The sequence below is a fragment of the Bos taurus genome, chromosome 26 (genome assembly GCF_002263795.3).
Source record: "Bos taurus isolate L1 Dominette 01449 registration number 42190680 breed Hereford chromosome 26, ARS-UCD2.0, whole genome shotgun sequence".
Taxonomy (NCBI): domain Eukaryota; kingdom Metazoa; phylum Chordata; class Mammalia; order Artiodactyla; family Bovidae; genus Bos; species Bos taurus.
Window position 1 is genome coordinate 34,165,423 of NC_037353.1, and position 24,835 is coordinate 34,190,257.

General features: G+C 43.6%; 1 protein-coding gene across 1 annotated transcript in view; it reads left to right on the forward strand.

The window, feature by feature from the left end:
* Positions 1–22,828, forward strand: part of CASP7 (caspase 7) — a 41,400-nt gene extending 18,572 nt beyond the window's left edge. The window contains exons 3-7 of the mRNA XM_002698509.6: positions 13,896–14,032; positions 14,636–14,764; positions 17,530–17,705; positions 18,258–18,387; positions 21,006–22,828. Of these exons, the coding sequence (XP_002698555.1) occupies positions 13,896–14,032; positions 14,636–14,764; positions 17,530–17,705; positions 18,258–18,387; positions 21,006–21,229 (796 nt within the window). The 3' untranslated portion in view covers positions 21,230–22,828. The remainder of the gene's footprint in view (positions 1–13,895; positions 14,033–14,635; positions 14,765–17,529; positions 17,706–18,257; positions 18,388–21,005) is intronic.
* Positions 22,829–24,835: the final 2,007 nt, after the last annotated feature.

Consider the following 24,835-nt stretch of genomic DNA (forward strand, 5'->3'; position numbering starts at 1 on the left):
CGGAATGCATCTGGGAGTTGAAGATAGTGGTCCTTCCCCACATGAGCGAGGAACTACAACAGCAGGCAACATGAAGGATGGTGGGGAAGCACCATAGTCAGCCAGCCAGCTTCTGTAAATTAGCTGCTCATTGTATCTGAGTGCACACTTGAACGCACTTCCTAAGTCAGTCCTTCTGCTAGGCCTTCGTGGCTCTTGTGATCTTGCTTGTCTGGCCACAATTAAGCATGGTGATTTTGTGGTCAGATTTGTTTTTTTTTTAAATCTGCAGCCAATTGTGTAACACATGAGCTTTTAAGAGGATTTTGGAACTTTTAATTCAATGGTTTATCAGAGCCTTGAACTTAACAGCAGGGTTCAAAACCAGAATCCGGTGTTTCTCCTCAGCGCAGTAATCTTGGCCAGTGTGTTCAGAATGTAGAAAGGTCAAGTTAGAGACTAAGTTTATCAGCACAAAATCAGCAAAGGGAGGGGACAGAATGGGGCCTGGGGAGGGTAGAATGGGAAGGCATAGAATCTGGCTTTAAAAGTACCATGGCTGGTCTTTATTTGTTAGATCCTTCCATACCTCTCATTGTACTTTGTAGAACAAATGTTGGTAATGATTATTAACAGACTTCGTTAAAGCATTAAACACTATTAAAAAATATTAATGGAACAACAAGGCCCTACTGTAGAGCACAGGGGACTGTATTCAGTATCGTGTGGTAAACCATAATGGAAGAACATGTGAAAAAAATATATATATATTCAGATATGTGTATCTGAATCACTTTGCTGCACAACATTGTAAATCGACTATAGTTCAAAAAAATAAAATTTAAAAATATATCAGTGATCCTTGTTCCTGGTGACTTGGGGGATATCTGAAGTGGTTCCTCCACCATTTATGCCATTTGTCAGATTCAAGAGAAGGGCTGGTTTCCATTGACCTGGACTGGAACAAAGTGCGCGTCGTGTCCACCTCTTGGGGTCTCTGTAATAGCAGTTTTCACATATGGTAGCACCTCCTGCAGAAAAGCTAGATAAACCTGAGAGGACAAGAACAGCCACTTTTAGAAAATCTTATCTTCGGGGGAGGATCATCAGCTGAAGTTTTTAATCTGGATCCTTGAAAGCTTCTTATCACCCTGTTTGTTCCCTCCCCGGCCCCTCAGCTTTGGAGACCCTGCAGTGCTGAGGTGTGGACCAGACCACCTTCATCTCTGTGCACTTGGCTGATGGATTAGTACCATCTCTTTGGAGCTTTTGAGGGTCTTATGATTCTGTCCAACAGCAGTTGTTTATCTAACAATCTGCTTGGCTCTGGCCATTGATCTCCAGACAGTAACTTTATGAGCTGCTAATGCTGGGATGGCAGAGCTCCCCTCCCTACACTGTGCTGATATGAGTTATGGGGCCACCAAAGCAGTGCTGGAGACTCGCTCAAACGTTGTGCAAACAAGGGCACATCAGGATGACCTTGCTTGCAAAGAGGTGTTTCCTGAAAGTGTCTTGGTTGTTGCTGTTAATTTCGGTTTAATGTTCAGCTCAGCTGTCACCTCTGTTACCTTGCAGATTTCGTAGAGAGCCATAAATCCCACACGTGACCCTAAATATAGCCATGCTGCTGACCCAGGGTGCCTTCCACAAGGCCGTGCTCCCCAAGGCATATCTCGTGTGATCTGGCCCAGAGCTAAGGGGCCCAAAGGCTGCAGCCCTGTGAAGAGTGGCATTTGATAGGGTGGACGAGCTGGTGCTTCCTACCTTGTTTAGGAGGGAGAGGGACTGGTCTACCCCTCAGGACTGGGACATCTGCTTGCACTGGCTCTGGAAGTAACCAGGTGTCTTAAAGCAAGAGCAGAGACAGGAGTGAAAGGTCAGGGTCAAAAGGGCCCAGACTAGTGCTGAGGCCCTCAGGCTTCTGAGGGTGTGAGTGTCTCCAAGAAAACACCCAGGCCTGGGGATCAGAGCCTGGATCTAGGGCGAAGCCTGGGAATCTGTTTTAACAGAGAAACGCTGGAATAAGGTGTTAGACCGCAGAATAAATATGGGCACTGCCACTGTCTAGCTTTGTGATCTTGGACAAGTTAATGCAATCTGTCCTGTGAGTTATGGGATTAATGCCTCAAAGAGTTATTGTAAAGATTACATGAGATATAATATGTAAAGCAGCAAGTGTTCAGAAAGTGGTACTTAGTAGAACTGTATTTATTATTGTTGTTACTATTGACACATAGAGGAGGAAGAAGTTTTAAAAGTTAGGGAAGGAGGTGAAATTGCAGTAGAAAACAGAAAAATGGGGTATTCAGGGACATCTCTCAACAATTGCACAAAAAAAGTATGAATCCAAAAGTTTCAAAAAAGTAATGTTCAAAACAGACCCAATCTTGAAATTCATTTGCAGCAAGTGATTTTTAACTATTAAGTAATAACTTTTAAAAATCTTTGAATAGGTAACTTATTCATAGATACAAAAAGAGATATACAGTCAAAATTCTTCCTCCTTCCTACTATCTTACCCTTGGCCTCTAGAACACAGGTAATCACTTTTGATGCTACTTAATAAATAACATGGACTTCCCAGGTGGCACTAGTGGTAAAGAGCCCACCTGCCATTGCAGGAGACGGAGAGGTAAGAGACTCAGTTTGCATCCCTGGATCGGGAAGATCCCCTGGAGGAGGGCGTGGCAACCGACTCCATACTTCTGCTTGGAGAATCCCATTGACAGAGGAGCCTGGCAGGCTCTGGTCCATAGGGTCACAAAGAGTCAGATATGACTAAAGAGACTTGACAGGCATGCATGTGATAAATAACATGAGTAATCAGTTCAGTTCAGTTCAGTTGCTCAGTCGTGTCTGACTCTTTGTGACCCCATGAATCGCAGCACGCCAGGCCTCTCTCTCCATCACCAACTCCTGGAGTTCACTCAAACTCATGTCCATTGAGTTGGTAATGCCATCCAGCCATCTCATCCTCTGTCATCCCCTTCTCCTCCTGCCCCCAATCCCTCCCAGCATCAGGGTCTTTTCCAATGAGTCAACTCTTCGCATGAGGTGACCAAAGTACTGGAGCTTCAGCTTTAGCATCATTCCTTCCAGTGAACACCCAGAACTAATCTCCTTTAGGATGGACTGGTTGGACCTCCTTGCAGTCCAAGAGACTCTCAAGAGTCTTCTCCAACACCACAGTTCAAAAGCATCAGTTCTTTGGCACTCAGCTTTCTTCACAGTCCAACTCTCACATCCATACATGACCACTGGAAAACCCATAGCTTTGACTAGATGGACATTTGTTGGCAAAGTAATCTCTCTGCTTTTTAATATGCTATCTAGGTTGATCATAACTTTCCTTCCAAGGAGTAAGCATCTTTTAATTTCATGGCTGCAGTCACCATCTGCAGGGATTTTGGAGCCCCAAAAAATAAAGTCTGACACTGTTTCCACTGTTTCTCCATCCAAAAAGTTGGCTTAAAGCTCAACATTCAGAAAACTAAGATCATGGCATATGGTCCCATCACTTCATGGGAAATAGATGGGGAAACATGAGTAATAATAATGACATTTATTTACAGCTTACTACATGCCAAACACAGTTCTAAGTGCTTTGTGGGTATTAACTTGTTTACTAGCTTTGGGGCAGAGGCTGTTATTGTTCTTTTTACAAATGAGGAAACTGAAGCACAGAGAGGTTAGGTTAAGTAACTTGCCCACTATCATTCAGCAATGTGCTGGAGCAGAGTTTCAAACCCAAGCAGTCCAGTCCCAGAATTTGTGGATTTATCCTTTGTATCATCCTGCAGGAGTCTCTTTATGCAAATCCAAGCGAGGTACTCATTTTTCCTGGCAGGTGGCACAGTGTTCCCACTGCTCTACTGCTTTGTTTTGCTCTTCGCTTAATGCTACTTATTGGCAATTATGCCACAGCAAGACAGGGAGAGCCTCCCCATTATTTTTTAACAATACTGTTTGATTTGGATTCAAGACCCTCTCTTTTAGAGTCCATCCAGGAAGTAGAGACCGAATTGGATCTTGATACTTGCCCTCCTGGTTATTATAAGAGGGAGTGGCTAATTGAATAAACTTAGGTCTGCCAGCCAGGTCTTTGCAAGGCGGCTTGTTAGTATTAAGTTTCAAAATTGGAAATGGGAACAGTGGAGGGGAAAAAAAAATGGAAGAGAACTTGTCCAAAAGTATTTCCAAACAATGTTAGGTGTAAGACACAAAAGAAAGACTTAAGCACAATGATTGTCCTGTGTCCTGCGGAATCAGCGACTGGGGCTTCCGAACATAAGCCCCTCTTAGGAATCAGTCCCCTTCCTCCGTGTGAGGCTGTGCTCAATTCATGTCTCTGCCGCAGCCTGGCAGCAGTAACTGACAGAGTGGGAGAGATGGCACAAGAAGGACAATGGGGTGGAAGGGAGCTAGATAATCCCCAGGAAGAGGGAGCCTGAAGCCTCACAACCAGTTGGTGGCAGACTCTATAGTCTCTTGGAGTCTTTCTTGCAGAATACATCCCCAGGCAACAGTCTTCAGTCCACTTGGGTTTTGTTTTTTACTTTTTTGGTTTTTGCTTTTTGTTGCTTTTGGCTGGGCTGGGTCTTCATTGCTATATGAAGACTTTCTCTGATTGTGTCAAGTGAGGGCTTCTCTCTAGTTGCAGGGCAAGGGCTTCTCACTGCATGGCTTCTCTTGTTGCAGAGCACAGGCTCTAGGTGTGTAGGCTCAGCAGTCATGGCACACGGGCTTAGTTTCTCCAAGGAGGCATGTGAAATCTTCCCCGAGGAGGGATCGAACCCATGTCCTTTGCATTGGCAGGTGGATTCTTAGCCACTGGACCACCAGGAAAGTCCGGTCCAATTAGTTTCTTCCTGGCTCTTTTCCCCTGGTGACTTCTCGACTATCGGTTCTTCCTCTTACTTGTCTCTTGTTACATAGTCTAATCATCAGGGTTTGCTTCCCCAGACTTAAGCTACAGGTGGAGTTTTCTCAAAGCCTGTGCCTCTTAGTGGGACTTCCCTGGTGCCTCTTAGCAAGATGAACTCGATGGGATTAAGTTGATTATCATTCTTTGATCCACATCTTTGGTAGAGAAAGACCTGGGTTTCAAAATAGGTTTTTTAACAAAAACCTATTTAGGTTAGAAGGAAAAATGAATACGGACTGACTCAAATCCAGAAGGAGGAAGCAGATATGAAGTTCATTTTGAAAATGAGATTTCAGTTTAGGGGAAGAATGTTGTTGTTCTTGTTCAGTCGCTAAGTCGTCTCTGACTCTTTGTGACCCCGTGGACTGCAGCACTCCCTGTCCCTCACTGTCTCCTGGAGTTTGCCCAAGTTCATGTCCATTGAATCAGTGATGCTATCCAATCATTTCATCCTCTGCTTCCCTCTTCTCCTTTTGCCTTCAATATTTCCCAGCATCAGGGTCTTTTCCCATGAGTCAGCTGTTTGCATTAGGTAGCCAGATTATTGGAACTTCAGCCTCAGCATCAGTCCTTCCAATGAGTATTCAGGGTTATTTCCTTTAGGATTGACTGGTTTGATCTCCTTGCAGTCCAAGGGACTCTCCAAGTCCAAGAGTCTTCTCTAGCACCACAATTGGAAAGCAACAATTCTTGGGCGCTCAGCCTTCTTTTTGGGGAAAGAGTAAGAAAGGAAGTTGTCCTTACCTCCCTTAAGATATTTAATCAGGATCAGAATCACATTCATATTCATTTTTAAGGTACTTTTTAGAACCATGGAAAGTATTTTCTTTAAATTGTGTATCTTTACATGCATACTTTTGTGTTCCTATTTTTAAAGCAGTTTATTTTCCAAATTCTGTTCTGATAGAAACTGAGTCCTTTTCTTTATGTAACTTTTAGCTGAGCCTGTTTTTCTTTTCTTTTTTTTTTTTTCTCTTTGGCTGTGCTGTGGCTTACAGATCTCAGTTCTCTGACCAGGGATCAAACCCCTCACCTTCAGCATGGATAGTGCAGAGTCCTAACCCCTGGATGGCCAGGGAATCCCCAGAGCCTGTTTTTCTTATAAAAGATACTTGCTGGTGTAGTTTGATTTATCACCCCTGAGGTTGGGTTAATGGCAGCCTAAAGATATCACAGCTTGTTTATTATTTGGATATCATTGTACAGATTGCTTGAAAATAATCTATATTTTAGAAAACAAAAGTAAAATTTTATCTCTTAAAGGACTTAAACTTGACCTCCAGCATGTCAGACTTAATGCTCCTCTTGTTAGGGTCTTTGTTGTTTAGTTGCTAGGTTGTGTCCAACTCTTTTGCGACCCCATGGACTGTGGCCATAAATTAGCTAAAGACCTGTCAGGAGTCAGTGAGAAAATGCAGATATGAGAATTTTATCAAGATAGTAGCCCACGAGAAATACTGACAGACTCTAATTATTGTTATTATTATGTATAAAATGGGTGTGATTATACCCCATCCTTCTACCTCAGAGGTGTCAGTTGAAGACCAGAGATTCTGTAAACGTGTGAAATACGGTGTAGATATTTTAACTTGCACAGAGAACACCATCCGTGGAGGTCACTGACACAGTGGCAATAAGGAAACCGGTGCTGCTCCTCCCCAAACGGGGTGTCCTTGACCAGGACAGAAACACTTTTGCTGACACTCATCTCTGAGCTTTTATGGAGGCCTTAGAGCGGGAGAAGACGCCACGGGAAGACCTGCTGTCACCGAAACTCCCCACTGTTTTGTGACAGTCACAGAGGCCCCAGGGAATTCAAGAGAGGAAGCTGATGCTCTGTGAAAGCAGAGACTCACCGACCCAGGGCACACGGGACAGTGCAGACCTCTGTCTGACCCCAAGTCCAGGGCTCTTTTGTGCTGCCTTTCTGGGGGAAATTGTTTAGTCGCTCAGTCGTGTCCGACTCTTTGCGACCCTATGGACTCTAGCCCACCACGCCCCTCTGTTCATGGGATTCTCCAGGCAAGATTACTGGAGTGGATTGCCATTTCCTTCTCCAGAGAATCTTCCCGACCGAGGTATTGAAGCCATGTCTCCTGCATTGAAGACAGATTCTTTACCACTGAGCCACCAGGAAAGCCCCGGGGGAAGTAGGATGAAGGAAGATTGGCATCACGCCTGTAAACAGACAGGAAACAAAGGAGAAGGGGAGTCTTAGAAGGTAGGAGACCAGACCGAGGACATTTCTCTTTTAGAAATAAAATGATATGACAGAAGAAATTTGACCTTATAAAAGTAGAAGATAAAGTCACGCTGAAGCTGAAAACAGCAATAAGGAATCTGAATGTTGAACTTACACAGCTCATCTGTAATGTGGGCCAAGGTAGGAGGGGAAAGGCCACCTCCTTTCAGATTCTGATAAACTCAGGTAACATTGAGTGAAGACCCAGAGTAAAGGACCCTTGGACCAGGAAACAAGCTCAGCTTTCACTTTCATTTTTCTTATCCCAACTTTTTAAAAAAAAATTGGTTTTAATATGAACCATTTTTGAAGTCTTTATTGCATTTGCTACAGCATTGCTTCTGTTTTATGTCTGGGGTTTTGGCTGCAAGGCATGTGGGAGCTTAGATCCCTGACCAGGAATCGAAACCTCACCCCCTGCATTAAAGGTGATGTCTTAACCACTTAACCACCAAAGAAGCTCCTTCTTCCAACTTTTGATCAGAGCTTTGGGAGGGTGGTGGATACATCACTCTAACAAATACTCAAGGGCATAGGGCTCTGGAACTCTGACATGAAGGAGGAGACCTGGGATGGTCCCACTCTGCCGATCACTAACTGGGCGACCTTGGACAACTCCCTTCCTCTCTGTGGACCTAAGTTTCTGTGTCTGCCAAATGAGCAAACAAAACCTGATTCATTCATTCATATGACACTTTTTTAATCCTGACTGTCCCAGCTAAAACCTTTCTTGCCATATTTAGTAGAAGTGGCAGGAGTGGATATATTTGACTTTTTCCTGATCTCAAGCGGGAAGCTTTCAGCCTTTTATCATTAAGTATGTCATGAAAATTCAGTTAACTATCAAGTCAGAAAAAACAGGAGTTTTGAAACTTGAGAATTGTGCTCTAGGAAGCAGATTCACAGAAAGCTCTGAGAACTGCTCCACCTGTTAGAAGTGAAAGGCATAATTATAAACATTTTTGAGACATAGGATCATACATCGAAATTGCATACTGGGGATTTTGGTGGTCCAGCGGTGAAGAATTCACCTTGCGATTCAGAGGACACGAGTTCAATCCCTAGTTGAGGAACTAAAATCCCGTATGCCATGGAGCACCTAAGCCCTTACCCTACAAATACTGAGCCCACCTGCCTCAACAAAGATTCCATGTGCCACAACTAAAACCCAAAGCAGCCACATAAATAACTTAATTAAAAAAAAAAATGACACACTGGTATTTCACATGAAGTTCACCAAAGACACACAGTCCCAGGTAAGCACAAAGCAAGCCAGCAGCAAGTCACCATGACCCCCTGCAGAATCAGGAGAGAATATTATATACATTGCTAGCATCAGAAGAAAAAAGAAGTACTGATCTTTGCAGCTGAGCAGGCAGCCCCATCCTAGAAGCTGCCGCTGCTGCTGCTAAGTCGCTTCAGTCGTGTCCAACTCTGTGCGACCCCATAGACGGCAGCCCACCAGGCTCCATCGCCCCTGGGATTCTCCAGGCAAGAACACTGGAGTGGGTTGCCATTTCCTTCTCCAATGCGTAAAAGCGAAGTCACTCAGTCGTGTTCTACTCTTACCGACCCTATGGACTGCAGCCTACCAAGCTCCTCCGTCCATGGGATTTTCCAGGCAGGAGTACTGGAGTACAGGGTGCCATTGCCTTCTCCGCATCCTAGAAGAGCTCTGGTTAATGTATAATGCAGAGGCTTACTGCACATTAGGAAGGGAGGGGAAGCCCAAACAAACAGAGTTTGTGTTTAATTTTTTCTTGCCCTGCCTAAAAATATAAATTTTATTTCATCAAATATGATATTAGCAGTGGGTTTTTCATAGATGCCCTTTGCAGGCTAAGTTAGTTCCATTGTAATCCTAGTCTATTTATGATTTTTCTCATAGCAGGGTGTTCGGTTTAGTTTAGTCGCTCAGTCATGTCCAACTCTTTTGAGACCCCATGGACTGCAGCAAGCCAGGCTTCCCTGTCCATCACCATCTACCAGAGCTTACTCAAACTCATGTCCATTGAGTCGGTGATGCCATCCAACCATCTCATCCTCTGTCATCCCCTTCTCCTCCCGCCTTCAATCTTTCCAGCATCAGGGTCTTTTCCAGTGAGTCAGCTCTTCACATCAGGTGGCAAAAGTATTGGAGTTTCAGCTTCAGTATCAGTCCTTCCAATGAACATTCAGGACTAATTTCCTTTGGGATTGACTGGTTAGAAGTCTGTCACTGTTTGCATTGTTTCCGCATCTATTTACTGTGAAGTGATGGGGCCAGATGCCATGATCTTAGTTTTCTGAATGTTGAGTTTTAAGCCAACATTTTCACTCTCCTCTTTCACTTTCATTGAGAGGCTCTTTAGTTCTTCTTTGTTTTCTGCCATAAGGTGATGTCATCTGCGTATCTGAGGTTATTGATATTTCTTCCGGCAATCTTGATTCCAGCTTGTGCTTCATCCAGCCTGGCATTTCTCATGATGTACTCTGCATATAAATTAAATAAGCAGGGTGACAACATACAGCCTTGACATACCAGTCTCTTGTTCCATGTCCAGTTCTAACTGTTGCTTCTTGACCTGCATACAGATTTCTTAGGAGGCAGGTAGGGTGATCTGGTATTCCCATATCTTTAAGAGTTTTCCAGTTTGTTGTGATCCACAGAGGCAAAGACTTTTATGTAGTCAATAAAGCAGAAGTAGATGTTTTTCTGTAACTCTTTGGCTTTTTTGATGATCCAGAGGATGTTGGCAATTTGATCTCTGGTTCCTCTGCCTTTTCTAAATCCAACTTGAACATCTGGAATTTCACAGTTCACATACTGTTGAAGCCTGGCTTGGAGAATTTTAAGCATTACTTTGCTAGCATGTGAGATGAGTGCAGTTGTACAGTAGTTTGAGCATTCTTTGTTGCCTTTCTTTGGGATTGGAAAGAAAACTGACCTTTTCCAGTCCTGTGGTCACTGCTGAGTTTTCCAGATTTGCTGGCATATTGAGTGCAGCAATTTCACAGCATCATCTTTTAGGATTTGAAATAGCTCAATTGGAATTCCATCACCTTCAGCTTTGTTCGTAGTGATGCTTCCTAAGGCCCATTTGACTTCTCATTCCAGGATGTCTGGTTCTAGGTGAGTGATCACACCATCGTGGTTATCTGGTTCATGAACATCTTTTTTGTACAGTTCTTCTGTGTATTCTTGCCACCTCACCTTAATGTCTTCTGTTTCTGTTAAGTTCATACCATTTCTGTCCTTTATCTAGCCCATCTTTGCATGAAATGTTCCCTTAGTATCTCTAATTATCTTGAAGAGATCTCTAGTCTTTCCCACTCTGTTGTTTTCCTCTATTTCTTTGCATTGATCACTGAGGAAGACTTTCTTATCTCTCCTTGCTCTTCTTTGGAACTGTGCATTCAAATGGGTGTATCTTTCCTTTTCTCCTTTGCCTTTCACTTCTCTTCTTTTCTCAGCTATTTGTAAGGCCTCCTCAAACAACCATTTTGCCTTTTTGCATTTCTTTTTCTTGGGGATGGTCTTGATCACTGTCTCCTGTACAGTGTCACAAACTTCCATCCATAGTTCTTCTGGCACTCTGTCTATCAGATCTAGGCCCTTAAATCTATTTCTCACTTCCACTGTATAATCATAAGGGATTTGATTTAGATCATACCTGAATGGTCTAGTGGTTTTCCCTACTTTATTCAATATAAGTCTAAATTTGGAAATAAGGAGTTCATGATCTGAGCCACAGTCGGCTTCCAGTCTTATTTTTGCTGACTATATAGAGCTTCTCCATCTTTGGCTGCAAAGAATATAATCAATCTGATTTGTTTATTGACTACCTGGTGATGTCCATGTGTAAAGTCTTCTCTTGTGTTGTTGGAAGAGGGTGTTTGCTATGACCAGTGTGTTCTCTTGGCAAAACTCTATTAGCTTTGCCCTGCTTCATTTTGTACTCCAAGGCCAAATTTGCCTGTTACTCCAGGTGTTTCTTGACTTCCTACTTTTGTGTTCCAGTCCCCTACAATGAAAAGGACATCTTCTTTGGGTATTAGCCCTAGAAGGTCTTGTAGGTCTTCATAGAACTGTTTAACTTCAGCTTCTTCAGCATTACTGGTCGGGGCATAGACTTGGATTACTGTGATATTGAATGGTTTGCCTTAGAAAGGAACAGAGATCATTCTGTCATTTTTGAGATTGCATCCAAGTACTGCATTTTGTACTCTTTTGTTGATTATGAGGGCTACTCCATTTCTTCTAAAGGATTCTTACCTAACACAGCTCCACCCATCAACAGAAAATTGGATTAAAGATTTGCTGTGCATGACCCTGCATCAAAATAAGACCCAGTTTCCCCCTCAGTTAGTCTCTCCCATTACGAAGCTTCCATAAGCCTCTTATCCTTCTCCATCAGAGGGCAGACAGAATGAAAACCACAGTCACAGAAAACTAATCAAACTGATCACATGGACCACAGCCTTGTCTAACTCAATGAAACTATGAGCCATGCCATTTAGGGCCACCCAAGATAGACAGGTCATGGTGGAGAGTTCTGACAAAACATGGTCCACTGGAGAAGGGAATGGCAAACCACTTCAGTATTCTTGCCTTGAGAACTCCATGAACAGTATGAAAAGGCAAAAAGATAGGACACTGAAAGATGAACTCCCCAGGTTGGCAGGTGCCCAATATGCTACTTGAGATCAGTGGAGAAATAACTCCAGAATGAAGAGACGGAGCCAAAGCAAAAACAATACCCAGTTGTAGATGTGCCTGATGATGGAAGTAAAGTCCGATGCTGTAAAGAGCAATATTGCATAGGAACCTAGAATGTTCAGGATATGAATCAAGGTCAATTGGAAGTGGCCAAACAGGAAATGGCAAGAGTGAACACTGACATTTTAAGAATCAGTGAACTAAAATGGACTGGAGTGGGTGAATTTAACTCAGCAGGTATTGGGTCTTGTCAAATGCTTTTTTGCACCAACTGAGTTTATCACATAGGTTTTGTCCTTTATTCTGTTAATATGATGGATTATATAGATTGATTTTTGGATGTTAAATTGGATCCCATGAACCTTGTGTTCGTGGGATCAATCATACTTGGTCATGGTGTATAATCCTATTTATAGATTTGCAGAATTGGCTTCTAAGATTTCATCAAGGATTTTTGCATCTGTATTCATGAAGGATATTGATCTGTAGCTTACAGCAAAATATTTATTGAGCAACTTACAAGCCAAGCATTGTTCTAGGTATTGGGAATTCTGCAATTTTTCAGAAGAGATTTTATTTTCAGAATATATATATATATATTTTTTTTTTTTCTCTCTCTCATGGAATTTACATTCAGGTGGGTGACTAGCAATGCAGCTCCCCACTCAATCTGATGTTTTTTCCCTCTACCCTCTCAACAATGCCCCAGGTTCCAGCTTCAGTGCCTGTGTGCCTGACTCTTAGAAAACTGGACGGTCAGGGTCTAGAGATTGGAAGGGGCCTACTTTCCATTTTAAGTTACTATTCCTTTTTCCCCCTTTCATGGAAATGTTGATTGAATGATAAGATCCATATGGAGAAGTGCACACACTTACGTACCCTTTTGTGTCTAGGTTCTTTCACTCAGTGTTATCTGAGATGCATCCGCATGGCTCTGTGTTGTCATAGTTTATTCATCTCGTTATTGTAGGCATGTGTTTTAATGCATTCTATTCATCATGCATCACAGATCATGAATTTTTTTTTTTACATATTGAAGGCTTGTGACAAACCCTATGTTGTCAGATGATGGTTAGAATTTTTTAGCAGTTTTTTAAATTATGTATTAGTTTATTTGGCGGTGCCAAGTGTTAGCTGCAGCATGTGGCGTCTTCAGTCTTCATGGTGGCATGCAGGATCTTCTGTTGTGGCATGTGGGATCTACTTCCCTGACCAGGGATCAGACCCAGGCCCCCAGCATTTGGGAGAGTCTTAGCCATTAGACCACCAGGGAAGTCAGCAATAAAGTATTTTTAATAAAGGTACACCTACATTTTTTTTTAAGAAATAATGCTGTTGCACACAGTAGACTACAGTGTAGTGTAAACATAACTTTTATATACACTGGGAAACCAAAAAAAGAAAAATCTGACTCACTTTATTGTAATATTTGCTTGATTGCAGTGGTCTGAGCCCACATCTCCATATCTGTAGTGTTGCGCTGTACGAATATTCCACAGTTAATCCATTCTACTGTAAATGGACATTTGGATTACTCCCTGTTTGGGGCTGTTACTAAACAGTACTGCTGTGCACACGCGTGGCTCTGTCCTTAGGTAAACATCTGCTCTCCTTTGGGCTGGATACCCAGCAGTGGACTGGGTCTCTTAAAGGATATGTTTAAGTTCAGTTTTGGTAGATTCTGCCAGTTTCCACAGAGGGATGTACAAAGTGGGCTCCCCCAGCATCGAATAGTAACTCCAGGTGCTGAACACCCTGTCGTACTCTAAGGCATAGTCACCGACACCCTGTAGCACTTGTAAGGAGCGTACTGGTATCACATTATGATTTTAGTTGGCATTTCTGTAGCATCTAATGAAATTAAGCAGGAGATCCTGCTCACTTTAAATACGACAGTTAAACAGAACAATCTGTCCACCCCAGGTCTTTTTTTTCCCCACAGACATTGCAGCGTTCTTAGGCATGCCTTTTATGCTAGTAGTAAAATCAAGAGGTCATTACTGTCTTGACATCTTCGATAGCCCCTGACTGGCTTTATATTTTCCCAGTAAGAAGAAGAAAAATGACTCAGGGAAATCAGTCAACATCCCCCGGGACCGAGTGCCTACGTATCAGTATAACATGAATTTTGAGAAGGTGGGCAAGTGCATCATCATAAACAACAAGAACTTTGACAGAATAACAGGTGGGTGCTGGGGGCATGGGCTCAGCTCTCCTGTTCCCTTCCAGTTCCTTCAGCTTCATTCAGACTGGTATCAGACATTCGTCAGAAGGCCTCTGTGTCTACCTGCTATGGCCGACAGCCCCTGCACAGGCGGTGGCATGTGTCCAGGAGAGAGGGATGAGGGGAAACTGGGAACTTTCAGTCTGAGATTTCCATCATGTGGGTTAGCAGATGTGGGGCTTGGACCAAAGAACTCAGAGGATGAAGGTGGGGGCGGGCTGCTTGGCGTCGGCTGAGCCAGGTGATGGGCTTCCCAGGTGGTGCTAGCGCTAAAGAATCTGCCTGCCAGTGCAGGAGCCACAGGAGACGCAGGTTTGATCCCTGGGTGGGGAAGATCCCCTGGAGGAGGAAACGGCAATCCACTCCAGTATTCTTGCCTGGAGAGTCCCCATGGACAGAGGAGCCTGGTGGGCTGCAGACCACGGGGTAGCAAAGAGTCGGACATGACTGAGCACGAGTACAAGCCGCATGAAGGGGCTTACCTTTTGGTGGGGAGGGGGGTGGCGGTACTCACCTTCTGTGCATGTGGCGCCCTTTGGTGAACTCGGTGCTCGATTCCCACAGGAATGGGTGTCCGCAACGGCACAGACAAAGATGCAGAGGCTCTTTTCAAGTGCTTCCGGAGCCTGGGTTTCGATGTGAGTGTCTATAACGACTGCTCTTGTGCCAAGATGCAAGATCTGCTGAAAAAAGGTACACTCCTGCCCCTGCTCCTTCATTCATCTTCCTGCTCCCCAGTGGAGCCAGCCCCACCTGGTCTGAGAAGCTGCCTTCACGTGACGGGGGGAGGGATCTCAGCATGGGAGGCCTTTCCTTCCTCCAGGCGACTGCATACCTGTCTCCAGGACACCTGTCTCTCTTGGTAAACTTAGATTTCCCCCTCAAAGGAGGAAAGCAGCTTACCTCCCAGCAATAGGTTCTGTAGCTACAGAACAGTCTCAATTTCAAAAGGCTAATAAAGTAGCAAATCTTACCTTTCTGTCCAGAACAGAGTTTAAGTATAAATTTTCACTGGTGGCAGATAGAGAATAATAATCCCCATACACTTCAGAACTACCTTAATTCTTACACAACATGTTCACAGAATTGTTTCTTTAGATCTTTAATGGAACCCCTGCCGTGTTGGCCAACAACATCATCGTGCCCATTTCATAAATGTAGGGACAGAGATTTAGAGAGAGAATAAGGGTCATACTGAAGGCACAGTTAGGAGGAGCAGGACCAAAACTCAAGCATTAACTAATTCCAGAACAATTATGTTTTCTATTATCCCACACCTATCTAGTGGAAGCTACCTATGATATTCTCACATTTAGGGCAAATAATTGAAAGTAACACCCTCCCAACCTGTTAGACAGTGACCCATGGGCAGAGGGTAGAAAGTTTCAACTACTGATGCTTTTCTCAGATGCGCAGCTAAACAAGAAAAAGGTCCCTCTCCCCACTTTATAACACTCTCTCTTAAGTACCCATCTCTTACATTTTTAAAAACCAGGCATCTTTTCCTTACTTCTTCAAACAAGGATCTTACGAGCCGACCTTCGGTACCCTAGTAGGCCACGTGGTAGAGCAGACTGGAAATCACGAGTACACTTTTGGGGTCTAGTCCAAGTTTGAGCAGTCCAAGGGTGAGCAAGGCAGGGTGTCTGTGCCCTCCTGGTTTTTTGCTTTCCTGAAATGTGGATCATGATACAGTAAGTCCTGCTTCTTGGGGTTGCAATTAGCATTAGCTGAGGGAAAGCTTGTGAGCATGATTTGAGAAGGGTAATGCCCTATACAGATGTAAGGACTTTTCCCAATGGTGGTTTCTGTTCTTATGAAAAGTGAGTTATACTGGGACTTCCCTGGAGGCCAGGTGGCTAAGACCGCATGCTCCCAATGCAGGGGGCCTAGGTTCGATCCCTGGTCAGAGAATTTACATGGCACAACTAAGACTTCTTATGCCACAACTAGAAAGCTTCCACATTCCACAAGGAAGATCGAAGCTCCCATATGCTGCTACTAGGATTCCACTCAGCCAAATAAGCAAATAAAAATAAATATTTTTTAAAAAGCAGATTATTCCACCTGAGCCCAGGTCACATCAGGATCACAGAATTCTCGTTTATCGTCCTATCAAAATAGCAATGTGGTGATTTTTCTTGACAGGGCAAAGTTCTAGGATGTCTCTGAGATGCCATTTTTTATCAGTGAAATAAAAATGAATGAGGCCTACTTTAAGGGGCTCTTGTAGAGATTAAGTAAGGTAACTCGGGCAGAGTACCTAGATCACTGCTGCAGTAGGTGTTCAGGAAATTCTTTTACTACTATTATTTTTTTGGCCACATCGCAGCTTGTGGAATTTTAGCTCCCCAACCAGGAATCAAACTCAGGCCCTCAGCAGTGAGAGCATGGAGTCCTAACCACTTGACTGCCATGGAATTAAGAAATTCTGAATCTTACTCTTCTCTCATCACGGATGAAGAGCAGAAGAAAGGTTATAGTGCATAGTTTCTAGCTAGCTAGCTAGTTAGAACCATAGAACCGTAGATGAGATCAAGCTAAGCCAACTTACTGGGCCTTCCCAGGTGGCGCTAGTTGTAAAGAACCCGCCTGCCAATGCAGGAGAGATGTAAGAGATCCACATTTGATCCCGGTCGGGAAGATCCCCTGGAGGAGGGCATGGCAACCCACTCCAATATTCTTGCCTGGAGAATACCATGGACAGAGGAACCTGGTGGGCTACAGTTCATGGGATCTCAAAGAGTCGGGCACGACTGAGCGACTAACTCTTTTCTTTTCAGTAAAAGTAATACATTCACCTTGTTTGGCAACCACCACCACCTACCTCCAGAAGAACTCTTTTCATCTTGCACAACTGAAACTCTGTCCCTATTAAACCCTAAGGCCCCGTTTCCCCTCCCCTCAGCCCCTGGTAACCACCATTCTGCTTTCTGCCTTGTGAACCTGATTACCCTAGGAACCTCATATACGTGAAATCATAGGGCCTCTTTTCTTTAGTCAGAGTCTTGTTTCACTTAGTGTGTTTTATTTTCTTTAACAAATACTTGCTTGATACTCATGTGGTCTGCTTTGCAAATATCAACCCATTTAATGGGTAGCTCCATTTTACAGACAAGAAAACCAAGACACAAAATGGTTAAGCAGCTTGCCCAGTGTCACAGACCTAACCAAGGCCCCAGCCTTCAGCAGCCCAATATGCTGTCCCAGAAGCTGCCTGAAGCCCGCTTGCCTGTGGGATTCTCTTCCACATGAGGCAGCCTTGTTCTGGTTTCAGACTCAGTGGGAATTCTAGAATTCTCCCTCTAACCTCTCCTCAGTGTCATACAGGGTGCTCCTCCACCCTCTGCATGTCCCTCTTCGTCAGTGGCAGCCGCCAGACTGGAAGGGAATAGAACGTCTGAGGTCCCACACCCAGGAGTCATATTTTAACTTTTCAATGTATCAATGGCTTGCAGCTTCTGAAGAAGACCACAGAAATTCAGCCTGCTTCGCCTGCATCTTATTAAGCCATGGAGAAGAAAATTTAATTTATGGAACAGATGGCAAGACAGCAATAAAGGACTTGACAGCCCATTTTAGGGGGGATCGATGCAAAACCCTGTTAGAGAAACCCAAACTCTTCTTCATTCAGGTAATCCCTTTTCAGAGTCTATAGAGAGACTTCCCTGGTAGTCCAGTGGCTAAGACTCTGCTCTCCCAGTGCCGGGGGCCCAGGTTCAATCCCTGGTCGGGGAACTGGATCCCATGTGTCATAATTAAGTTCAACTAAGCTGCAATTAAGACCCAGCACAGACAAATAAATTAATTTTCTTTAAGTATTAAAATAATTTAAAAAAACGAAGTCAATAGAAATGAAAAAAGATTACAGAGTGACTTGGCTTGTATCATTTTTTACAAATCTACATGCTGTTTCCATTGGGGTATGCAAATTTAGGTTGTATTTTTCTACCTCTAATGCTTGGCATCTGTATTTGCATTAGATCACAAATTATCTTAGTTTAAGACATTATAGTCTTTTTAGTTGCTCTGCTTACTAATTCAACACATCTTCAGATTATCTTGGACATGGTTGTGTTGCTGGTACATGCCAAGCACAGTTCTAAGACTGCAGTGGGATACAGCTGTGAATAGCACACATGTTCCTATTTTCAGCTTCATGCAGCCATCTCTGCTTTGATTTTAGGCTTGCCGGGGAACAGAGCTCGATGACGGGATCCAGGCCGACTCGGGACCTATCAATGACACTGATGCTAATCCCCGTTATAAGATCCCAGTTGAAGCCGACTTTCTCTTTGCCTATTCCACAGTTCCAGGTATCAAGTCCCTCGTCTGCTAACCACACCATGCATCCCACCTTTGAAATGGAGACTTGGAGCTGTGTTAGTTTCCTATTGCTGCAGTGATAAATTGCGGCAAACATGGTGGCTGAACACACACAAATGTATTACCTTACAGTTCCACTGGTCAGAATTCCAGAATGGACAGCAGTTCCTTCTAGAGACTGTAGGGGGCGCAAATCCACAGCCTTGCTTTCCCAGCATGTTTAGAACTGCCTGCATCCCTTGGCCTGTGGCCCCCTTCCTCCAGCTTCAAAGCCGGCAGCCTCATACCTGACTCTCCTTCCATCCTTAACGTTCTTTCTGACCCTCTTATAAGGGCTCCTGTGGTTAGATTAGTCCTGTCTGGATAATCCCAGGGTAATTTCTCTATCTTGTTTCCTTGACCTCAGCCCCATCTGTGAAGTGCTCTAGGGCAGCAGTTCCCAGCCTTTTCAGCACCAGGGACATGATTCATGGAAAATAGGTTTTCCATGGACCAGGGTGGGGGTGGACGGTTTCCAGATGATTCAAGCACATTGCATGTATTGTGCACTTTATTTCTATTATTATTACATCAGCTCCACCTCAGGTCATCAGGCATTAGATCCTGAGGACCCCTGCTTTATGCCATGAGCATTTCTGAGGGCCACTGTTCTGCTTACCATGGGGATATAGTCACTTTTCTCTCCAAAAGAAAGCTGAATTCTCTCATTTATGATTGTTATTATTATTGGTAATTGTAAGAACAAGCATGTCTATGGCACCTATTTACTGAGTGTTTTTCATGTCTTTTACCCTGAAATAATTCTGTAGTAGTTAGGAGGGGTGTTACTTCTGTCCTCATTTTACAGATAGAAAAAAAAAAAAAATGAGCTTGAGTAAGTTTAAGTCACCTGCCCAGGGTCATATAGAGATTTTCATACATAATAGAGTCATTTAGCTCAGACCAGGATTCCTTTATACAGTAGCCTGTAAACAAGCACCAGAAATGCCAGCAGCAACCAAGCCTCCCTCTTGCTTGGGTTTGCCTGAGCAAGTTCAGTGAAGTTCCATTGTTTGGGGTTAAAAACCATCACTCAGAATTCTCTCAGCTGCGGTAGTAGTTTGTCAAGTGCTTGGTATAGAAGTACTGGTTACAGTAAGTTGGCTGTTGTGTTTGGAAAACCAGCTCTGGAAAGATGTACAGATGGGATTTTGTGAGAATGGAAACTTCACAAGTTTTAAGAATCCTGTAAAAAAGAAATGTGGTTCCTGCCCTTGAGAGGAAGGCAGAGTCATGGGAGCATGCCGTTGTGCAATCCAACCTGTCAGTCGAGTTGGAGGGGCCCTAAGCCGGGTCCTGGCAGAACTGAAGGAAGAAGGGTGGATCTAAGGGTGAATTCTAGGGAGGCAGGTGAGAGAGGCTTCCGAAGAAAGAATTTCTGTAACCGAGTCTTAAAAAATCAAATAACAGGAGGAAGGTTGAAATGGCTTATCAGACAGAGTGCCCAGGGGCAGGTGGCTCAGTGCATTGGTAAAACTCAAGAGCCGGACCACGGGGTGTGTTAGTCTTTTCAGGCAGCTCTAATGTAAGTCCACAGGCTGGGGAGCAGAAGTTCATTTTTCACAGTTCTGGAGGTTGAGATCAAGGTGCCAGGCATTGTGGCTTCTGATGAGAGCTGCTACCCTAGCTTGTAGACCACTGCCTCTTCACTGACGTGGCCCAGGGAGGGGAGAGAGGCCATAGCACAGGATATGACTGGCATGCTGTTGTTGTTGTTCATTAGCCAAGTTGTGTCCAACTGTTCACGACCCCATGGACTGCAGGACTGGGCATGAACAAGGTTCAAACCTAGATAGGGCTAAGCAGCCTAAATTTCACCCTTATATAGAAGGAGCTGTTTTAGGTAAGAGAGGGATGTTGACTTAAAAAATATTCACAACCTAAAACTTGAGAGTTATGTTTTATTACATGGAAATTTTTAGGACTTAAGCCCAGGAGATAGCATCTCAAGTAATCTTGGGAGAACTCCAAGGAGACAAGGGAAGGAGCCAGGTTATATAGAAGTTTTGCAACAAAAGGGCAGGTAGTTTGAACATCAAAAGGTTATTGTTAATTAAAGAAAACCAGATAACCCAAATTAATGTAGTGCTTCTCTATGTATGGGAAGAGGCAAGAGTCTGAACTGCCTGAAATCACTGCTTTCATATGCATCAACTACTGGGGCCAGTATCCTGTGTTTTTCACAACCTGAGCTCCCTTGAGGCTCACCATCGGGAGTGGCTGCAGTCTGCCGGCTGCCGGATCACAGGTATTCTTCTCCTTCCTGAGTGCCCTTTGGGCTCACCAGCTCACATTGGAGAGCTGCAGTCACTGATGGCTGTGACATCCTCGTTTACTGATATGGCAGGAAATATTCCATTTCTCAGGGACAACATGAGATTTGTGTTTTAGAATGATTCCCTGGAGTACAGAGTTTGGAGAACACATATCCAGTATGGGTAAGTGGGCACTGATGTTATTTCAGAAGAGCGCATGTGAAGGCCCCAATCACAGACAGCTCCTTCTGGGTAGTGAGCAAAGCAGCAGCCAGGTCAGCTGACTTCATCTCCTTTCTCTTCTCCCATTGAAGGCTATTATTCATGGAGGAACCCAGGGAGTGGCTCCTGGTTTGTGCAGGCCCTCTGCTCCATCCTGAATGAGCATGGGAAGAGCCTGGAGATCTTGCAGATCCTCACCCGGGTGAATGACAGGGTGGCCAGGCACTTTGAATCCCAGTCTGATGACCCACGCTTCCACGAGAAGAAGCAGATTCCATGTGTGGTCTCCATGCTCACCAAGGAACTCTACTTCTGAAGATAATTCATTCCAGGGGTGCATTCCAGCTGAGAAACTATGGATCATTTGTTGATGAATCAGAAATTTTTTTTGTAATGCTCTTAAAAGATCCAGAAATTCTAAAAGATTTTAATTTCAGGAAAATTATTGATTCAATGGGAAAGAAACTCTCTGGTGCTGTCTTACGGTCTCTGAATTTTCAGAGACTTTTTTTTTTTTACATTGTTATCCATTTGATGACTTTTTCTCTTAAGATTCATTTTGTCTGTCTTTCTCCTTGTTGTCGCACTTAGTACATACAACAAAAATGACCTCTGCAAGTGACTTTTGACTGTGTCCACCATAACTGGTGGTGACTTTGGAAGACTGTCAGAGTCATATTCGTAGTGGCAAAGAGAGTCTTGACAAAAAACAGCCAAAGGGATATTCATTCGCCTATATTGCAGAAAGTGGAATATCAAATGCAGTTTGAGTGAATTTTTCATTGACTTAGGGAAGATTCTTGTGCAAAAATTCCCAGATATGTTAAGAGGCAGGAAAAAATAAAATGATTCTAATATGTAGCAGTCGGGATCCAGTCAAGAAAACGGAAACCATTCTAGGTATTTCAGTAGAGAGAATTTAATAGAGGAAATTGACATACGTAGATGATGAAAGAGAAGATAAATGAAAGGAAGCTGTAACCCAGGTGGCACTAGTGATGAAGAATGCACCTGCCAACGCAGGAAAGGTAAGAGACTCGGGTTCAATCCCTGAGTCAGGAAGATCCCCTGGAGGAGGGCATGGCAACCCACTCCAGTACTCTTGCCTGGAGAATCCCATGAACAGAGGAGCCTGGTGGGCTATAGGCCATAGAGTCACAGAGTCAGACACGACAGAGGTGACCTAACATGCACGTGCGTTGTCACATAGGCTTATGAGGAGGTGCGGTTCCTTAAGTCCAGAAACTGGGATCCTGCACAGGAGCTGGAACCATGGTGGGGCTGCCTGGTGGGAGCTAGACCGCCCAGGAGTTGCAGGAAAGGAAGCAATGGCAGGGACAAAGCCACTGCCCACCATGAAACAACACCAGATGAGTCAGACCTGGAAGAATTCCTCATTTTTTCCACCTCTCCTCCTGCCCTGTAATCTTCCTTCAACACCTTACCCTTCCAGCTCTACCTGGAAGCCATCTGGCAAGGGTCCTTGGAAATGTGATTTCCTGCAATACAGAGCATAGCCAGGCATAGTGAGGCAGAGAAGGAACGAGAAATGGTTATGGGCCTGGTTCACAATGTGAACAGAAGGAATTCTATTCCCTGTGTTCAGCGATTCATCCATTCAGTCATTTATTCATTGAGTTGTCAGACAATCTGTGCATTACCTACTATGTGCAAAATCATCTGTTTTAGCTTTATAATCTACCTGGAACTTTTTAGGTTATTCCAAGCTTTATTCAGAGTAAATTTTTGTGACCTCTAATTCTCTAAATGGAGAAAGGTTTATGGTGAAAATGTTTGCCCTGTGTTTACAAGGTGGTGTTCTCTTTTGAATTCTTGATAAATTACTGTTTTATTTTGCCTAGTAACTTGTTAACAAGTGTTTATATTTATTGATTAAAATGTGGTTAATTCCTAATCTGCTCATTTGCTTTCCTTTTGAAGTTTTGTTTTGTTTTTTATGGCAGTTGGAAAATGAGAAAACAGGATAAGAACTGACTCTATGACTTGACCTCAACACAGAACGTAATTCATGATTTCTTTTGAAGCTAGGACACTAATAAAACAACAAGTAAATCATCACTTAGGAAGCTGAAAATTTTCACATAAACGGTTAATGAACCTGTAAAGCTATTTGTGATGGACCGGCATTTATTACTTTGGCAACAAAATCAGATCGTGTAAACGTATCTTCTTTCAATGAAAGAACTAATTTAAGGCCAGTTTCTTAGACTTGCCCCTGGTTTCCTGCCATCTAAAATATACCAAATGTTCAAAACATAAGTGGTGATCATGAATCAAGAAAATCAACAAGCATCTACCCCACTGTTCTCAGAATTCACTGGCTGTTCTTTGGGAAATAGGCCATCCTATTAAAGTTCCCTATCTTAGAATATGCCCAAGTGCATTGTAATTTGAAGTAAAAATCATGGCACTCTAGTTATTTGCCTTGTAATCTTCATTAAATAGGCAGACGTGATCAGCATTAATGTCAGCATTAATTTTTTGTTTTTTAGTTCTCTGAGCAGTCATAGGTATTAAGTTTATAAATTATGAATATTACCTCATGCTCCTTAGTCCCAAGATATAAATCACTGTTAGAAAATAGCCTTTGTCTTGGAGTACATCATGGGGCAGATGCTCTCATTTACCAAGATCAGATATCCTATCCCAAGTTGTTTATGTGTTCATACCCATCTCCGTTCTTAAACTTTTTGATCTTTTTATAATCTGAAATTCTGATGAAAAATTACTCTAAAGGAGAACTCAATCCTGGTGAATACACATTCCTGGTTATTGTTACTTAGAGTCCAAGCTTCCTCCTTGCAAAAATACCAAGCAGAGTGCTGACGTCTATGAGGAAGATGCTTCCCTTGGCATCATGGGCTCAAGTCTGGGTTTCTGTTTGCTTTTTCTCAAGATGCCACTGGCCTATTTTAAGTACCAGCTTTAGGCTCTGCCCTGAGCTTTTTCCTCTGAGCAAACTTCCATAAACCATCATAAGCTGATTATATTTGTAAATTGCCCAAAATAGGTCTCTCTACTAGGATGCAGTGTATTCAGCACGGTTTAAGACCTCAAGGAAACCGAGAAAGAAGATAATGTTCACTGAAAGGACATGGACACTGGTTGACAAATCCTTTCTCTTGTCCAGCCTTGCAGTGCATCACCCGAAATCTTTGGACTAGATACTCTGGGCACCACGGATTGCCTCTTGACTTCCTAGGAACACACCCTTCTGTCTGGCTTTCCATCTGGCAGGTTCTTTTCCATCAGATGTCTGGACAGGTGAGAAGCTGTGGTGGTCACCAAATTAAAGCAGCAGCAATGCATCTGTGTCTTTAGGCAGGGACACAAAGGGGCTACCAGTAGCCCCAGGTAGCACGCATTTCCGAAGGAAAGTTATCCTTCAGAGCTCTGCAAAGAACTTCAGAGCTCTTTGCAAAAATATGCAAAGTCAAAAGGTTCTTTTACACTGTTTTGCCTTATAAATGTTTTTGCCTTGTAAATACAAGGTCTGTGCCTCGCAACATCCACATGCCCTGGGGGCTTGTCAGAAATGCAGAATCCCAGGCCCTGCTTCAGACATGTTCAGCAAGAACCTGCATTTTAACCAGAGCCCCAGGGGATCCACATGCATGTGGCAGTTTGAGAAACTCAGGTTTGACGGCAAGGACCACTTGTTTACACGTTTTGCTTCCCCTGTGCACTGAAGCTGGAGCTTCATAATACTTTTCTGTTGTTCAGTCACTAAGTCGTGTCTGGCTCTTTGTGACCCCATGGACTGCAGCACACCAGGCTACTCTGTCCTCCACTGTCTCCCAGAGGTTGCTCATATTCACATCCAATGAGTCAGTGATGCTATCTAACCGCCTCATCCTCTGCTGCCCACTTCTCCTTTTGCCTTCAGTCTTTCCCAGCATCA